Source organism: Passer montanus, unplaced genomic scaffold, assembly GCF_014805655.1.
Source record: "Passer montanus isolate IOZ18808 unplaced genomic scaffold, ASM1480565v1 scaffold11, whole genome shotgun sequence".
Classification (NCBI taxonomy): domain Eukaryota; kingdom Metazoa; phylum Chordata; class Aves; order Passeriformes; family Passeridae; genus Passer; species Passer montanus.
In genome coordinates, this window is record NW_024357613.1 from 4,320,093 (window position 1) to 4,338,462 (window position 18,370).

General features: G+C 35.9%; 1 protein-coding gene across 5 annotated transcripts in view; it reads left to right on the plus strand.

Annotated features, from left to right (window-relative positions):
* The window catches only part of HACE1 (HECT domain and ankyrin repeat containing E3 ubiquitin protein ligase 1), a 47,221-nt gene that overhangs the window by 13,770 nt on the left and 15,081 nt on the right, over window positions 1–18,370 (plus strand). For 4 of the 5 annotated variants that reach the window (XM_039728911.1, XM_039728921.1, XM_039728934.1 and 1 more), the window contains 10 exons: window positions 2,239–2,340; window positions 3,942–4,048; window positions 8,317–8,563; window positions 13,583–13,920; window positions 14,916–14,984; window positions 15,703–15,790; window positions 16,989–17,100; window positions 17,183–17,280; window positions 17,465–17,552; window positions 18,162–18,311. In XM_039728911.1, the coding sequence (XP_039584845.1) occupies window positions 2,239–2,340; window positions 3,942–4,048; window positions 8,317–8,563; window positions 13,583–13,920; window positions 14,916–14,984; window positions 15,703–15,790; window positions 16,989–17,100; window positions 17,183–17,280; window positions 17,465–17,552; window positions 18,162–18,311 (1,399 nt within the window). The remainder of the gene's footprint in view (window positions 1–2,238; window positions 2,341–3,941; window positions 4,049–8,316; window positions 8,564–13,582; window positions 13,921–14,915; window positions 14,985–15,702; window positions 15,791–16,988; window positions 17,101–17,182; window positions 17,281–17,464; window positions 17,553–18,161; window positions 18,312–18,370) is intronic. The other variant, XM_039728930.1, reaches the window with a different exon arrangement.

An 18,370-nucleotide genomic window follows, 5' to 3' on the forward strand; every position in this document is an offset into this window, starting at 1 on the left:
CAAACAAAACTTACATGGTGATGGCTCTTACTTTTCAAAGATATTTCTATATCTGGATGAGGAACAAAATAATTCCGTATTTTTAACTAAGACGGCATTTCCAGCTGCAAAACTGTCTGTCTTGTTTGATACCAAGTACTGCTTGTACTGCTTGCTAAAGTGACTTTTTTTCATTTGTGAACACTTAGACTTTTTTCTGTCAGATCAGTTGAAGGTCAGTGTGTATGTAACATGATTGAATGGAAGCCTTTGAACCTTTGCTAGTAATCAGACTAGAAAACTGAACTGAAAGCTGAAAGGACTAATTCACTGGAGTGAGTGGACATCACACTACCTCTATGTGTGTCATTAGTTTGTCAGGATAAAGTTGAAATTTTCTATTTTTTTTCTGTATTTTCTGATTATTTCAACCTCAAGTTATTTAATTTCTGAGGTGTCCTCATGTGCCTGACACCTGCACCAAAAATAGTTGTATGTATGTGCAAGAGTGCTGTCTCCAGTACCTGTGGGATATTTTTGGAATGTTGAACTCAGAAAGCTTTATTTCATAGACTATCCGTGGAAGACCTTCATCCAGTTAGGTTACTTACAGTATTTCTTTTTGCATATAAGAAAGTAAGTCCTCAGCTCTGCTCACTGAGAAGTGCCAGATCACTATACTGTCTCACTGCTGACTTGATTGTGAAACTCAGATTTTTTTTTTTCCTTGTTACGGGAGAATGACTTATTGTTACATAAAGCCACACAGAGTCTGATCAGTTTCAATGTATTCTGCAGCCACAGACCTGTAAGACAGTATATGGCAGAAGAGGTTTAGATTGGATATTAGGAATAATTTCTTCGTGGAAAGGGCTGTAAAGCATTGGAGAAGACTGTCCAGGGAAGTGGTGGTCTCTACTCTGAAGTGTTTAAAAAAATGGTGGATATGGCACTTGAGGATGTGGTTTAGTGGCATACATAGGGGTGCTGCTAGGCTGATGTTTGGTCTTGATGATCTTAAAGGTATTTTCCAACCTAAGCCATTCTGTGATTCTATACCAGTGTGTGCTTAATGGTAGAGTTACTATTTTTTATGATTAATGTTTTGAGTTTCTGCTTCAGTCTCCAGTTTTGCAATCCCTAGGGCACCTTTTTATACATAAAACTTCTGTTAACTTTTTTAAAGTGTGAGTGGTGACACCTGGTGTTTGTTTTGTAGTGGTGATCTTACTGTGTTTGAGATCACACAGTATACAAGTTCATGATGCCAAGTACGAATGGAGAAAACAAAATGTTTTCTTTTTACATTGAGGGTTTTATTCTGTGCTGAAAGTTTTGTTTTTCAAAGTCATTACATGTTTTGAGAAGATTGAAATTATTGATTCATACACTTCTTGCCAGCCCTTCCAAGATCATTACCTTGATCTTGAAGATGTGACTTTAATTAATTTTTACAGATTCTGGGTGGGTTTATTTTTAATACTTAGTTTCTTGCTACCAGAAGACTATTAAATTAATTTTTTTATGTATGATTTTCACTGAGGTAATGTCAACTGTCATTCACAGAGGAGCCCCTGGAGTTGCAGCAGTTGATACATTATATAGTAATCTTCCCAGAGAAGGTCATGCATATTCAGGTGTTAGGTGTCTGTTTAAAAATGCACCTATGTTAAATAAGATTTGATATAAATAAACCACAAAATCAAGTTCTGTTCTTTCCAGAAAACATTTTTTCTCAGAAGGGTGTGAAGTTAGTCTAAGGCATAAGTGGAATCATACTTGTGTATTGATTATAAAGTTAAATAACTTTTTCATGCATTTATCCTATTTCTTCCTGTAACAAGTCAGATATGTGTCATATGAACCTTTAGAAAATGTTTGTTTTGGAGAATTAGATGCTGGATGTAATTAAGTAGATATCAGCAGGAGGAAGAGAAGTGAAATATTGCACTATTTTTAATCTCTGGTGATTGTAGGCTGAAGTGCTGTTCAACAGTACCTTTGGTTTGGTAAGTAGGAAAATGTTTCAAAAACCAGAAAAATTGGAGTGGATATATGTGAGCCAGTATACTGAAAAAATTGATTCTGTCTTCTCCCGAACATTTTGGGATACCTAACTTTGCTACATTTTTGAATTTCAAATTATTTAGAATAGGATTTCTCCAGCATTAAAAAAAATGTTATACTTAATAGATCTTATTGCCTGTAATAGTCTAACTCTCAATTCTAATGTTTCTTTTAATTAAAATGTTTTCTTAGGGTGGTTATGGAGAGACTTGTGAAGTCTTAATACAGTACCATCCTCGACTTTTCCAGACAATAATTCAAATGACACAGAATGAAGATCTACGGGAAAACATGGTAATACGGGATTCTCTGTGTTATAGCCAGGGATCTCTGTGTGTGTGGTGGAGAGCTTAGTGCTTAATATGAGTGGCTGTCAGTACCACAGTAGCTGACCACTAGGTATCTTTCTTTCCTCATGAAAAATGGGCAGTCTTCACTTAATTTTAAACACAGGAATTTGGAATTAAATGTAGGATCTGTTTTCATTTAGTGTTCTAACTTTGTACATTTGGCAAAGTGATCTAGACAGTTTGCAGCTTGCAATGTCTGCTCTTTAATACAAAGGTACTGGTAGAGCATTCCTAGAGCATTCTATATATACAGTTACTTTGTGTAACAGGGCCTATTTTCCTTCATTTAGTCATTATCTGCAGGCATCCATTCTGGGATGTGTCTTGAGGCTGAATCATCTAACTTAAAAGTCTGTGGTAAGAGCACTCATCTGTATGAAGTTGCCTTGTACAATTAGAGTACAAGATTGTAGCCACACAAAGATTGCAGCCATAATTTCATTTGATTATTATTTCTGTAGATGAAACTACTCTGTTGCTTTTTTAATGGTTCTCTTACACCTTGCTTCTTTGGTCATTGTGGGGTAGTACAATCTAAAGCAAAGAAAAATCAAGGAAAAATGTTTTTTTCTTAATTGTGTAAGGGAAATGAAGCATGGAATGCCTTTTCCCCCGTGTAAATCTAGCTCACTGTGGGTTTTTAATACATTAGTTGTTTTAAAATGACTGCAAACAACCTTACAGACTGTAAAAAAAAAAGATTTAGTAAGGTGTTGGCTGCCAATTTACTTAATTTAGTTTGCTAGATTTTTGATGTTTTCATTTTCTCTATAACTCCATTACTTTCACTATAACACTGAGGATTTTCGAGTCAGCGTTTAAATTTCTGAGACAGGGTTGAGTTTTACAGAGTGAAATGATGCAGGTGAGAATTCTCAAAGTGCATGTTAGATGCAAGGGGAGATGCTATAGATTATTTAAGTTAAAAGAGAAAGAACTGAAGCAATGTCACAAAAAGACCTTTTGTTTATTGTAGAAGTGAAGAAAAAAACTGAGAAAAATTTTTCATCTGTCTGAGTAATGGTGGAGCTTTGTGCAAAATCAAGATCTTAATGAGAGTGTATACAAAATATATATAAGCTAATACATGGTATAGTTCTGTTTCACTGCTGACATGTAATCATATATTGAAAATTATTTTCTCTGGCCAAATCTGAGCTGTTCTGTTTAGTCTTGGGTAATGACCAGTGCATATTATCTGGAAGTGATGACATAAGCAAACTGGGTATGTGTTACAAGTCAGGACTTGTATTTTAAATGCAATAACTTATGAATTAATAATGCAGGGTTAAGCATTCAGTGTTTGTAACATTCTGCAATGTTAAATACCCTGTAGTACATGCATCGACACTAGAATGTGTACCTTTGCACATTTGTAATCCTTGTAAATGATAATGAAATGTTAATTGAGGCTAGATTAGAGGTCGTACAGTATAGATATACAATATTATAATGTTTGGGTGATAGTGTTCTACATAATGGATAAATTATTGTTGATATGATGCTCCTTGACACAGTGCAATTGCTTTTGTTTGAATCCTTCAGTTGCGGCAAGTTCTGGAACACTTGTCTCAGCAGAGCGAAAGCCAGTATCTTAAAATCTTGACAAGTCTTGCTGAAGTTGCTACAACAAATGGTCACAAATTGCTCAGGTAAGTGTGAGGTCACAGGTTGGTAAACTACCCCGCAACTAGTGCCACTTAATAGTTTTCAAGTCAAACTATCTGATGCTCAGCACATGCTGGAGTAGATGGATCTCAAATCTGATTTACATGATAATGTCTATTTAGAGCACTATCTTCACAAAGACTTCAAGAGAAAAATTTGGTGTCCATGTATAGCTGCTGGTGTCTAGAAGCTTGAGTTGCAGAGAAGTGTATTTTTTGTTTGGTTAGTTTGGCTATGTCAGCCCTAGGAAGGGAAGCTTTTCAGACAACTATCAAATCATTATCTTTTTTTGTCTTCACCCTTCTCACTTTTTCTTCCCTCCCACGGTTTTACTTTTCTACATGCTTCTTTGTATGCTTGAGGAGAGTTTTGTTACTTCAGACACCTCATGTTTGCTGGCTCTGGTTGCCTTATGTAGCTACTAATATATATGAGATTAAAAATTTCATCTACCAGTGTGCTGTCTCAGCAGCACAAGCAGCAGTAACTTGGGGAGATGCATGACATAGGCAAGCATCTTTACCTCATATGCTTTCCTAGTTTTTGTGGCATCTGTTTGAGTTTATGCAAAACACTTCCTCTGCAATTTGTTGGAACATTTTAGTGTTTTCAACAGCTAACAGATTGTGGTGTAACCTTTATGCTTTACTAGAAAATCTTTACTGAAAGAGACAAGGGTCTGATAGCGTGAGTGAAGTTCCTTATTAACATGTTGACATTAGATGGCATTTTGGCAAAGAGAGCTTTGAGAGTGTTCTGTAATCAGAGAAACCTGTCAGCATAGGTTGTAGAGGATTATGACTTGAGAAGCTTTTTTTTAACTTGGGCTGGGATCCGAGGAGCCCATCAGTGAGATGAAAAATAAATAGTATATTCTTACTCCTAGATACTTTTTCTTCCCCTTTAGTCATGTTAAATTTAAATGGAGCTTGTAGATAGCAGGTCAGAACTCCTGGATGATGGTAGGAAATTAATTACACCATTAATAAATCTTGTACTGGTGGCTGTTCACTTTGATGAATTAAAGGCAAGGTCTGAATCCCTTTAAACTTTGGGGTTTAAAGGGATTAAAGTGTGTAGACATTAATGAAATTTTGTTGCTGCAAAGATAACTTTCTGAAGAATTTCTACTGTTGCAGGGTGTATCAGCTTAACTTGTAACACATTCCTTTTTGTCTCCAGACTTCTTTAGAGCTAATAGAGCTCCCACAAGTAAATTGTGGTAAGGTGTAAAACCATAGTGCAGGAAAGGGTTTCAAACTTGCTCTGTATAGGGATGTTACTGGAAGTTGTGGTAGCTGGATTACATCATATGAGGTAGTATTTGCTTCTGTTTTAGTGTCTTCAGAGGTAAATTAAACTGATTGTTATTTGGATTTGATTTGTTACTGTTACTGCTCTTTTGATTTGAGCAGTGCTCCCTCAGTGTGGCTGTAGAAACAGTAGCTCTGTGCCTGTACTGTCTCTGAGTTTGAGCCTGTGTGTGCTCCTGTATTGCTATGTATGGGTGGGCTGGTGGAGGCTGAAGACAAGATGGAAGGGTTGCATTGCATTGGATGAGGGCTCTTTTCTAGACATGCCAGTACTTGGAGTGCCCTGTGGACTCTTACTGGCCAGTTTCTCTTTGGTACTTTGTGATGCAGAAATGTGATAGGAAAAGAAAACAATTCCAAGACAGTTTCACAGATGCAGTTTTGCAAAAACTGCATCTCTCTTCTCTCCAGCTTGGTTTCCTGGCAGAAGCAGTGAATTTCTACTTCAAGAAATATTTCTCAGGTGCTTTCTTATAAACACAATGAGGATTAAGGTAGTACTTGGTGAATACTCTGAGCTTGGGCTCTCTCCTTCTTCCAACAAAAGTGTGTAAAATGTACTTTGTACATGAAAACTTCCAATAATGATACTCTTGCCTGGCTGAACTAATATAATCTCTATTAGTTTCCTGGGCACTAACCCACACCCTGTTGCTTTTGGGTTTGTTTAGTACAAAAGTGTCTAAAATTGTTTCTTGTAATGCTTCAAGTGTCCAGGAGTGCCACTAAGCTTCTGCCTGAAGACTTCTGCCTTGAGTACAAGCAAGGACCCTGTTTCACTTCGCATTACCTTCACCAAGTATTCCCTTTTTCCAAGAAAATAATTGACATGTGACATGATTTGGTCTTGCTGGTGCAGGTTAGGCCTAGATGAATGTTCACAAACATGGCAGTAGAAGTTCCAGTAAACTTGCATTATCTTCACCAAGTATTCTCTTTTTCCAAGAAGATAATTGACATGTGACATGATTTGTCTTGCTGGTGCAGGTTAGGCCTAGATGAATGTTCACAAACATGGCAGTAGAAGTTCCAGTAAACTATTAAAACCCCTCTTAGGTTTTTTCTACATGTGTGGGTCCTTATCCTGGAGACCAGGGAATTTCACCAGGAAACACCGCTGCTGAGACACGATAAACCTCAGTTGAAATGTTAGAAGTTTTTATTTTTTCTCTCTTTTCAATAGTTAACTTCTTGAGTTAGCTTCTTTTATTCATAGATTATTTTGCTATATAAGCAAAGATTTTACAAATGCTAGTTTTTAGCTGTGATGAGAGTTTCTGGTAAGAGAGTTGTAGATGCCAGTCAGGGGATTTGCTTTACCTGGTTAAGAACTTAACATTCCTACTGTAGCACTGCTTGCTTACCTGGTTAAAGTAAAAATTGTCACAAGAAAGTTGTACTTTGTATGGTAGTTTGGTAAAATTCTTAATACATTGCTTTTAAAAGTTAACTCACAGTCGTTAAAATGTAGTGCTGAAAACAAATAGGTCTTCCACTCATTGGGTGAATGAGATCATAATAAAGCTATGCTAGCTGTTACAACTAACTGAGTTTCAGGTTTGTGTGTTAACAGATTATTAATTGCAAGAGATATTTAAAACACCCTGTAAGATGTCAATTTTCTGGTGTTTACTGATGTGGCTGGGAAGCATGCTTTTAAGATGCAAATACTTTAAGATAGAATTGAGTATGTGCTCACTTCTATAATATTTATAAGTTAGTAGGTTGATGAAAAAGAATTAATTTCTTGCAGTTTGTTATGCATTCAAGACAGAAGAATTCTTACTACTTGGAGTTTAAGAAAGTAAACCTAGTTGAGTTTGGTGGAGAATGTTCTGCTTGTGCATAAAGTCATGAATATCCCATATTTTGCACTGTTTTGGTATAGAGTTCAGTGTTTGCCAGTTCAATTACGGAGACATAAACGTTTTAGTATATTTGTTGGATAAATAAATAACATGGTGGTTTTGTTTAGTGTCTTTTAGATTACATTTTTCTTTAGTAGAAAAGTGGCATCCATACCATCCTGATCCCTTGTCTGGTTGAGGTAGTTAATGGACATCTGGAATAATAGCTGGTGAGCATGGGCTGTGGCAGCAGCCACTGATCAGTCAATAGGCTTTTACTGTTGGATGCTGTCTTTTCTGGGTTGAGAAACATTTTCGCTCATATTTTGCACTGTTTTGGTATAGACTTCAGTGTTTGCCAGTTCAATTAAGGAGACATAAACCTTTTAGTATATTTGTTGGATAAATAAATGACATGGTGGTTTTTGTTTAGTTTCTTTTAGATTACATTTTTCTTTAGTAGAAAAGTGGCATCCATACCATCCTGATCCCTTGTCTGGTTGAGGTAGTTAATGGGCATCTGGAATAATAGCTGGTGAGCATGGGCTGTGGCAGCAGCCACTGATCAGTCAATAGGCTTTTACTGTTGGATGCTGTCTTTTCTGGGTTGAGAAACATTTTCATCTGGATATCCCAATTTGCTTCATGCACTGAGATCCTTAGGAAGTTGGATTTCCTCCGGATTCATAAGAAGTGTATATATAAAAAAAAGGAAGTATTTTGAAAGATCTGGAATTTGCTGTTCTTACTTCTAGTTAAAGTTACCTGTACATATTAACAAAATCATAATGTTTATATTGGACCAGGGGTTCATAAGAAGTGTATACAAAAAAAAAAAAAGGAAGTATTTTGAAAGATCTGGAATTTGCTGTTCTTACTTCTAGTTAAAGTTACCTGTACATATTAACAAAATCATAATGTTTATATTGGACTTCTGGGGCTGGTGTAGGAAATGAAAGTTAAATTTTCTAGGGTTTGAAGCTTAGGGTTTTTTTCAGCATATGTATCAGACCCTACCATTACATTGCTTACTCCTTATTATACTAAATTGTTTAATCTAGGAAACTTAAACATTCCATTTTTTTCCCCCAGCTTGTCAAGTAATTATGAAGCTCAGATGAAGAGTCTCTTAAGGATCGTGAGGATATTTTGCCATGTCTTTCGCATTGGCCCATCCTCTCCCAGTAATGGAAATGACATGGGCTACAATGGAAATAAAACTCCAAGAAGTCAGGTGTTCAAGGTCAGAAAAGTATATGATGTTGTTAGGAAGATAGACGTTAAAGAGATGAATTTCACAAAGCATGCATTCATTAATCAGACATCTCATGAACAGGAAGTAAGTTTGGTTGATGTTCCCTTTTTAAGTTAAACCTACCTCTCTCCTTTTCCTGTATTTTTTTCCCTCTGAATTAACTAATTTAGCCACTGATGCACATCTCATGTTATGATTTCTGTTTATTTCTTATTTAATAGGTTGTTCGCTAGGTATTGAAGGTTTAGCTACCCAGGTGACAGTGGTAAATTTTGTTTTTATTTCTGTTAAGAATATAGTAATATCAAAATATGGTGATATTCATATAATAGATTATATTAATGTAATTTCAAAATGGTAGTTGGAGATACACAGATGGACTGCTGATCAGTAAGCTTTATCCAGCTTCACAAGACAAGTGGAAACAATTGAATTCTTGATCTGTTTGTTGTTCTCACTGTGGTCATGAAATCTTTTCCCAAGTTGTTCTTGGATTTTATTATTACGTGCTTTGAAACATAACAGCTCACTACTACCCTTGCAAGGTTACTGATTTATAGCTGCTTTCAAACACATGTTTTAGGAGGTTGCCATTTAGAGGTTTAGTTCCTGAAGGTGTTTGTTAAGGAATCCCTCTGTAGAAAGTCAAAGATTGCCTTTTTGTAAAGATACTCCAGTTTCCTGTGTGCCACTCAGTCTTCATTGGATATACAGCTGTCATATTTTTCAGAGCACCTAATAAAAAAGAACTGCAGGGTCATCTTTCTTCTCCCATCTTACTCCATAGTCTTACCCAGCACAGCTCATACCAAGAAATTTAGATGCCAGTAATTGAGGCTTTTCCTTTATTTTACATTTCTTCCACTGTGTTATGAAAACAGTATTTTGAAATTACTGCAATTATTTGATGATATATGTTCGTCAGGTTACTTCTAAGGGGTTTTAAAACAGAGCTATATTGATAAGATCGTGGAAGATGATACTCTTAATTCTGGTTTATTTAGTGAAGTATCTGAGTTTTTGTTTAAATTCCTTCTCTTGGAAAGAAGAAAAGCATTAGACTGTTAAAAACAAAAAACATGCAAGTACAGATGTTTGTTCTTCTTGCAGCACAATAGTTTTAAGAACAAATTGATTTATATAATGAATATAAAACTAGTGCTTGAGTCTGAACAAAATGGGTCTGTACATTTTAAGTCTGTACAAAATGTAATGCATTGTACAGTGTGCAGTGTAATAATTGTCCTTTGGAATTGTTCGTCAAAATAAGGCAATAATGTGGGTTTAATCAGAATTCCATTTTTAAAAAACAAAGCTGCACCCAAATCACAAGAATTTTTTTATTAAATTAACTTTCTAACAGTTTTAATGATAATTGCTCCAAGCATACCAGATTAAATAATAAGCAGATGTTAAACACACTTCATGCAAGAGCTGTCTCCAGTGAGATACTCTGCTACCAAGCCCAAAAAGGAAAAAAGAAAAGTTTCCTGCTTTTCAACTCTATATAATTTCAGAAGTCAGTATGAAATGAACAAAAACATTCAACTGCAATTTGCACAGGAAGTAGTATATCAGTAAAATCACTTATCTGCATGCCCAAATGACTTTATATGAAGAAAGAATTTTCTTAAATTACTGTGCATTTAAGTCTTGTGCAGTGGACTTATATTAAACAACTGCCATAGTTGTCCCAGAAAATATCAGTAATTCTTTCACACTTGTGTGGAAACAACATGTACATTGTTAATAAATAAGCAAAATGTATACTACTGTTGCATTACCTAACAAAACAGAAATTTCAGGATGTTTTAAAAATGATTATTGCAATTTTTGTAATTTTTTAAAAAAGTTTTATGAGTGAGACAACCCTGCAATAGGGCCACTGTTGTGTCCATGATATTTTAAAGATTGATTTAAATTTCAAACTTGGAAATACAAAAGTGCTGATGAGAACTTATTGTTGTTTGGGAATGGGCACACAGGTCTGGCAATGCTGTTTATCTACAGTTGTGGTTGGTTGCCTGAATTTACAGTAGACTGCATGGTGGGAGATTAGATATAGTGCTGAGTGAATTGGATGACTTCCAGTTTTCTCTTAGTCCTACCTTTCCTTCTGTTGTTTTGGCCTTTTTTTGCAAATGTACTTTTGATGGTCTTTTTCAGCTTTTGGGAGGAGATAAAAAAGACCTGACTTTCTGTAATGTTTCATTAAATTCTTCTGTATCAATGTACTTATTGAACATATTTTGAAGAGTTGTCCCTGTAATGTAGCTGGGAAGGGATTAAAAATGTGAGTATTCTTGATCTGGGCCTGTGAATGTTATTGCTTGATGAGGTCAAGCAAATCACAGGGCTGTGCTTTTGTGGAATTCCCTGTATGTGATTCAGCCTATCCAGATGTTTTAAAGTGGAAGCACTAGCTAATGACAATACATTCTTATACTGATGCTGAAAGATACAAAATTATCATTGAATTTTGTCTCCCAAGCTTGAAACAAGGTGCTAACTCAGATGAGATCTTACCAGTGAGAAACTTTGAGTAGTAATTTTTGCTAGGTTTACACTTGTTACTTTTCCATGTATTGCTCTTCCAGTTGCTGTTCAATGTGATCACATATTAGGGAAACTTGCTGCAAAATTTCTCTGCAATTGAAAAAGGTTGGGAAGTGCTTAATGTTTTTTCCTTGTTTCAGATACTGTTCTTTTCTAGAATTGGGGTGACTTCTCTGCTGTGACAAAGTCACTTCGTGGATTAGTGATCTCCTGCACCCTGTGTCTTAAAAAGCTATCTGACATCTGCCAAAAGATTTTGCTTCAGTGTTGCAGTTTGAGTATGGATTTGGTTACTGGTCTTGCTTTCTAGATGAGTAAAGAGGAAGGCATTGCATAGGTAAATTCTTGCATTTGGGAGGTAAGGTGTGAAGCTTTAAAAGCTTGGTACCCCATCAGACTCAGCTGTATAATTCTAGAGTAAATTTTCCGCACTGTGAAATATGACAACTGAAGTTTAAGTTGAGGTCTTTGTTTAATATGAAGTTCATGGTAAGAATTATCTGAAGAATGCTGACTAGTTGTTTGAAAAAAACATTGCTAGTGTCCATATGCCACTTGAAAAGGTCTGATCATGGATGACAACATAAAATGCTGACAGTCATGGATGGAGGTGATGGCAATATTTAGAAGTGTTTTATATCCTGAAGTTGGACTAGAAAGAAAGAAAATGAAATGTTAAAGCTGCTGTGCTTGACTAGACTTTTAAATGAGTTTATGATCAGATGCTGTGAAGAACTAGCTTTGGAAAAACAAGTTGGGTGGAAAAGTTCTGAAAGGTGTGCTAAACCTGTTGGAAATAAAAGATGAAGCACAAGATTTTGGGGGATTATGGCGTCTAGCAAGCTAAACATTGACAAGTTTGAGGGGAAAAAAACTAGATTTTAGTATTTTAGTAAATAACTACCTAGTTTCTGGTGAGTTATAGGTTGAGAGTACATCTACATTTTAATTCTTCGGTGTATTCAATTAATCCCATTTTCAATTAGAAAATTTCTTTACGTTAAGTTTTGTGGTAAAAGTCTGCCAGATGAGTTTGGGAGGAGGATAACTTGGTCCTTTATGGCAGACATTTATGTAGAAAATGCTACCTCTGCTGGAGGTATTCAGATCACCATCTAGAGAAATGTGTGGTCACTAGGAGCACAAGCATTAAGTGAGTGACATACAAAGTATTGAGCAAAGCCTACCAGTCTTAGAGATCAGGCTGGCTTCCCCCGACACTTCTGTTGGGAAAAAATGGAAGCCTAGTTGTAAATTTTTAAATTGTGAATTTTAGCAGAATCTTTTAATACAGAGTTCTTACAAGAACTCTGTTGAGGTCTGGTTTAAAAAGAAAACAAGTGTGACCACTTGTAACTGAGGTGCTAGTCTGTCCAAGATTGTTATGGATTGTATTTATGACTTTGGCCCTGAGAAGTAATTTATTGTGTATTGAGAGTGTGTCAATTATGGGGTGCAACTGACAGTGTAGACATGCTGTGAGCAGCTCTTTGTTCAAAAGCAACCTGAGAATATGAGAACATAACTCTCAGTGTTTGCTAAGTCTTTGAATGTTTCACTGATGAAAAATGTTGATGCAACAGTAACGTATGGAAAAAGGCATCCATGTAGAAGTTCACTCCTACTTTTGGAATGCTGTGAAGTACTTGAGTTGATTACCACCCTGTGGGATTGATATCCCTATGCTCACTAGGATGTGGCCTTGTGAAACACCTTTAAGGGATGACACAGTTAGCCCTTGTGGATTTTTTATGCTCATGAGAAAGCAACAGATCTTATCCCTTTTTCTTCTCTGTAGTAGGCCTGTAGCTCAGAGTAAATGTGTAATGAGGGAATTGTACTGGATTTCAATTATATTGGGTTTTAGCAGGTGGTAGTAAAAAAAGCATGTCTTTGTTAAAGTAAAATAAAATGTATAGCCTTATAATTTGATATGGGATTCTGCTGTTACTTGTTTCAATTTCATAAAGCTAGATGTTAGTGACCCTTACTCTGAAACATCTGAGGTACTATTAAAATGAGTTGTATGAACTCACATTGTGCATAAAACACATTCTTATTAGACATGAACCTGAATCTTTGTAGTGTTGTCTGGGATTTCCTCCATCTTCTTGGCAGAGGAAGCTCCTTTGACCAGATTCTTCCTAAAGAACTGGCACTCTCTTCCTCTAGAAACTCAGCCTGTGTGTTCCTGTTTCACTGCTTGGCTGCTGCAGTGGTTAGGCAGTAGTGTGCTGTGTGAAGCCAAACTTTGTCATATAGTTCAGTTCTATAGCTCTTCTGTAGTTCCTTCTAAATGAATTTTTCTTTCTTCCATCTGCTGCTTGATTTTCCTTCTATGTCATATTTTCTCTTTGTGCTGTTTGGCTACAAGTGCAGAATTTTTTATGAGTATTTGCTTCTTATCTCTAACATGACGTCTAAAGGATCATTTAAATCTTTAAAATGTGAATGATATTTATTTTCCTTTAGAGAATTATCCCATTATTAATATTATCTAATGTCAGCATGCTTCTTTTTGTCTGTTTTTTCATGTGTTTATTACAGCCGCTGGAACTGCTCTGGCATTCTCTGGATGAATGGCTTGTTCTGATAGCCACAGAGCTGATGAAAAACAAAAGGGACTCTTCCAACATTACTTCTATTTTATTGAAGCAAAAAGGACCAGATCATCAAGATGCTACTTCTGCACCTTCTTTTGCCACTGCAGGAGCTGAGGGAAGAACAGAGCTGTCCCCTGATGCTGTTGAGTTAAAAACATATGATGTTGCTGGGAAGCAGGAAGCTTGTGCTGATTGTCAGGATGTTATCTCCATGACAGCAAACAGGCTAAGTGCTGTCATTCAAGCCTTCTATATGTGCTGCTCCTGTCAGATGCCTCAGGGGTAAGGAGGAGATTCATTTTTCTTACCCAAACTATTACCATTTTAAAATCATACATACTTTTTTGGAAGAGTGTCAATACTTCTAATACACGTTGTATCAGTGACAGTTAAGGCTATGCTGTTTAATGCTTTCACTAGTTCAATTTAAATGCTTTTTCTTTTTTTTTTTTAATGGTTCTAAAGGCACCAAACAGCACTGCAAGTTTTCCATAGTGCTGCTGCCTATGAATGTAGCTGCACTGGGGCACATTTTGTATTGAATGTTTAATGGCTCTTTGTAATCATGTAGTATACTTGTAGGTAGTAGGATTTCGATATTTTGAAGCTTAGCTGTATTTGCTGTTGGTTCTTTGAAATTAGCCCTGAATTTAATGTGATTATCCAACAAGAAGAGCTATAAGCTCAGAACAAAAAAAAAAAAGTGAGTTTGGTGTCAAGGTGTCAAACATGCAGTTCAGCTTAGGTAAGCCTGATACTGTTGAGGTGTGGTTTAAAAAGGAAACAAGTATGACCACTTGTAGCTGAGGTCCTAGTCTGTTATGGATTATATTTATGACTTTGGCCCTGATGACTAGAAGATTAGGCAAGTAAGATGGTATTACAAACTCCCTGAGGAATCTAGAAGCAAGGGTCCTACTACATGTCAACTCTTGGTTGATTCCTGATCACCATAAAGGTTTTTCTTTCTCTGCTAAATTGAGTTGAATAAAAGCTTTCAAATTGGCCAGTAATATTTGTTTGGGGCATAGTTCTCTGTGGGTGTTATGGAAAATAATTGGTTATTGACATTTTTGCCTTTTCTGTTAGAATTCTGAAATTTCTGTTTCTCGTTGTGAGATCTTAATGCTGTTGAATATTTAGTTTCATGATGACTAGTTAAACAGCATCAGTTTTTCTATTTGTGTAGTATTTATTTTAACAAAAGCCCAACAATTTATGTAATTCAAATTGTTTTCGATTGCACTAACCAAAAACCTCTTATGATTTTTGAACAGGATGACGTCACCTCGTTTTATAGAATTTGTTTGTAAACATGATGATGTCCTTAAGTGTTTTGTTAACCGGTAAGCTTCAACAAATATGGACCTTGTAATCCATCCCTCTCTTCCTCTCTGGCAATAATTCATTTTTTTCTTCTTGCTGAGTTGTATTTTTAGATTGCTGCTGTGATATATGAACAATATGCAATTTAATGGTCTTGCTGAACTCAATAGTGTAGATTAATGATTCAGAGCTCAGACTTAAATGAACTCTTCTGCATATTTAAGTGATCTATTTGTAAGATTTGAGAACAAAATCTATTTCACAGAGCAACAGAATAATTTGATGAATGGATTCTTTCCTTATATTTGTTCCAAATAAGGCCTTCCCTTTTAAGGTAGATGAAAACTTTCATTCTTCCTCAAATATGTGACAACTTTAGAGTCTAAACCATCTTTGTTCAGTTGGCTGTTTCCAGAGTGTCTGTGGGACTGCCAGGTTTATGACCTTACTTCTTTGTGGGGAGCTGCTTCTAATCCTCCCATGTTTAACAGATGAGGTTGTTTGGAAACAAGAGATAGGAAGAAGTGATAAAAATAGAAGAATCTCTTGAAACTTGCCTATATGATTAATTGCCTATATGATTAATTGCCTATATGATTAATTGCATTGTTGCATTGTTTCTTTATGTAGACATTTTGCATTGTATTGTGAAACATTATTGTTGTTTTGTTATTGTTGTTATTATTATTATTATTATTACTATATCTGTAACAGGCCTCTAACCTATTTTTCTTTCAGAAATCCCAAAATAATTTTTGATCACTTTCATTTTCTTCTGGAGTGTCCTGAACTAATGTCCAGATTTATGCACATCATAAAAGCTCAGGTAAATGTCAGGAGGTGCTTAATTACAACTCCTGTGAATATACAAAGGGCATTTAAAAAAAAAATAATTTAAAGAATTTTGGTTTGGGAAGGATGAAAGAACTAAACATGGCCTCTAGTGTTTCTGAATCTGTAGTGTGGAAAAAATCATATTAAACAGACATGGCAGCCAGATTTCTGTATTCATAATTCTCTAAAATACGTGGGTGAGCCCATTTGAGATAGCCAATGTTGGATGTGTCTTACAAGTCCAACTTTCAGTTAAAGAGTGAAAATTCTGTTTGTAAATCTACTTGTGCACATCTAATAGGTTGAACTTTACTTTCCCCTAAATGACTTATATTTTAAGACAAACCAGAGGATAAATACATCACTATTACTTGATTTGGTCATAGTTAGTGGCAGCTCCTTTAAATGAAACATCATGTTGTCTGTTCCAACAGCTTTATTTCCTAAGTTGTGAACCATACTGTACTTTTATTTTTAAAGATAAATCGCTTTCATTAATCCAGTTTAATTTTTGGGACGTGGTGTAGGTGTATTGTTGATTTAATCTTTCATTGAAATGTGTATTTTTGAATCTCACTACCTATGAGTAATGAGGAGACCCCGAGAACTGAAACCTTGTCTGCTAGATCAACTCATATATGTGCTGTGAATTGCAGAGGATGAGAAAGGCCATACTTGTGTCATATCTGTCTCAAAAGAGCTGCAAAATGTCAACACAAACACTGAGTCAAACAAGTTAGAACCTTCTCACCTAGGAATTGCTTTGTAAGGTTTCTGGTTCCTTGGGGCTGTTTTATATTGCCAGTGAACCTTACTGCAAATAGGGCTGGTTCATATCACTTGTTCTTCTGTGCTCAGCTGTGGTTGAGTATCAGTAGTTTTACAGAAGCCACTGACTTATTTCTTATCTAAGTTCCTTCATGCTCTCCCATAACCTGTAAGGACTTTTGTGCTACTTTTCTCTTTTGTGGAAAACTTAAATAGCTGTTTCTGGATAGCTGGTGGTCCAGGCTTTCTGCAAGGACTCAAGCTCATGTCTAGTCCTTTCTTCTTCCCAAAATACTGTACAGCATATTGGGGTAAATCTGTGCATCTCAAAAATTGAGAATTATGCATAACCATTTGCTTATGAGAGAGGAATTATTCAGGGGAATGCATGTGTATAATATGGTTTGCACCTTGTTTTGTAGCCATTTAAAGATCGCTGTGAATGGTTCTATGAACATCTACACGCCGGGCAGCCAGATTCAGACATGGTGCACAGGCCTGTCAATGAAAATGACATACTTTTGGTTCACAGAGGTATTGTATTCTAAATGGAATTAGTGTGTCTTGGAAAGGTAATGAATGAAAATGAAAAAATTAATTGGTATTTTGTGTTTAGATTCTATTTTTAGGAGTAGCTGTGAAGTTGTGTCTAAAGCAAACTGTGCAAAATTGAAGCAGGGGATTGCTGTGAGATTTCATGGAGAAGAAGGCATGGTGGGTAAAAGTGCATGGTTTTCTTTTATGGCATTTTCATATGGAAATACTAATTCTCATTCACAAGTGTGGTTTTGAGCTAAAGCCTACTTTAAAATTACTTTAAAAGAAATATGTGGTTACTCAGCATAACTATTGAGTGAAAGTTTTGTGTACTAATATGTTTTATTCTCTTGACATGCAGGGACAGGGTGTGGTGCGTGAATGGTTTGATATCTTATCCAGTGAAATAGTTAACCCAGATTATGCCTTATTTACCCAGTCAGCTGATGGTATGTCTCTGCCCTTTAATTTCTTCTTTTTTTTTTTCCTAAGTTTAGGGTGTCATTTTTTATAAAAGCATTTTTATAATGCAAAAAAAAAACTGTGTAGAGGCACAGATTATTTAATGAAAGCTAAAAGGAGAGGTTCAGGTCTGCCTGTTTAAAGTAGTCTTCTCCGAGGAGGCAAGGACTGGACTGTCTCCTGCCTGCATCTGGCTGAGACATATGAGAGGAAGTAGATATATTCTCATCCTTCCTTTGAGCATGTTCACAAGTTTACAGAAGCAAAGCCCATTAGCATGAGTAAAACATGTATAGAGCAATATAGTAAGATGGAGGACCAAATTTAGCAGTTGGTAATTACCTTTTTGTTGATGATAATTATTTTAGATCAGTGTTTTGGAGAGTGGCTAAGCAGTATCATTGTAATAAGATGTCGTTACATTCTAAGACATTTCTTTCTGACATCTTTTTTGTGTAAATGAAAAACCCCAAAGAGACTTCCAAAACCCCAAGATAAAACTCTTGAGGTGTTTTCAGATGCTTAGTATATTTGATAAATAAAAGCTTAATTAAAAAAAAAATGTAATGGAAGATGATAATACTTTTGTTTTGTAGGAACAACATTCCAGCCGAACAGCAACTCTTCTGTAAATCCAGATCATTTGAACTACTTCCGTTTTGCAGGCCAGATCCTGGGGCTGGCTCTGAATCACAGGCAGCTGGTGAACATCTACTTCACAAGGTCATTCTACAAACATATTCTTGGTATGGTTTTATCAAAATCCTGCTTATTAATCGTAACACTTGTCTGAGCAGTAAACCTT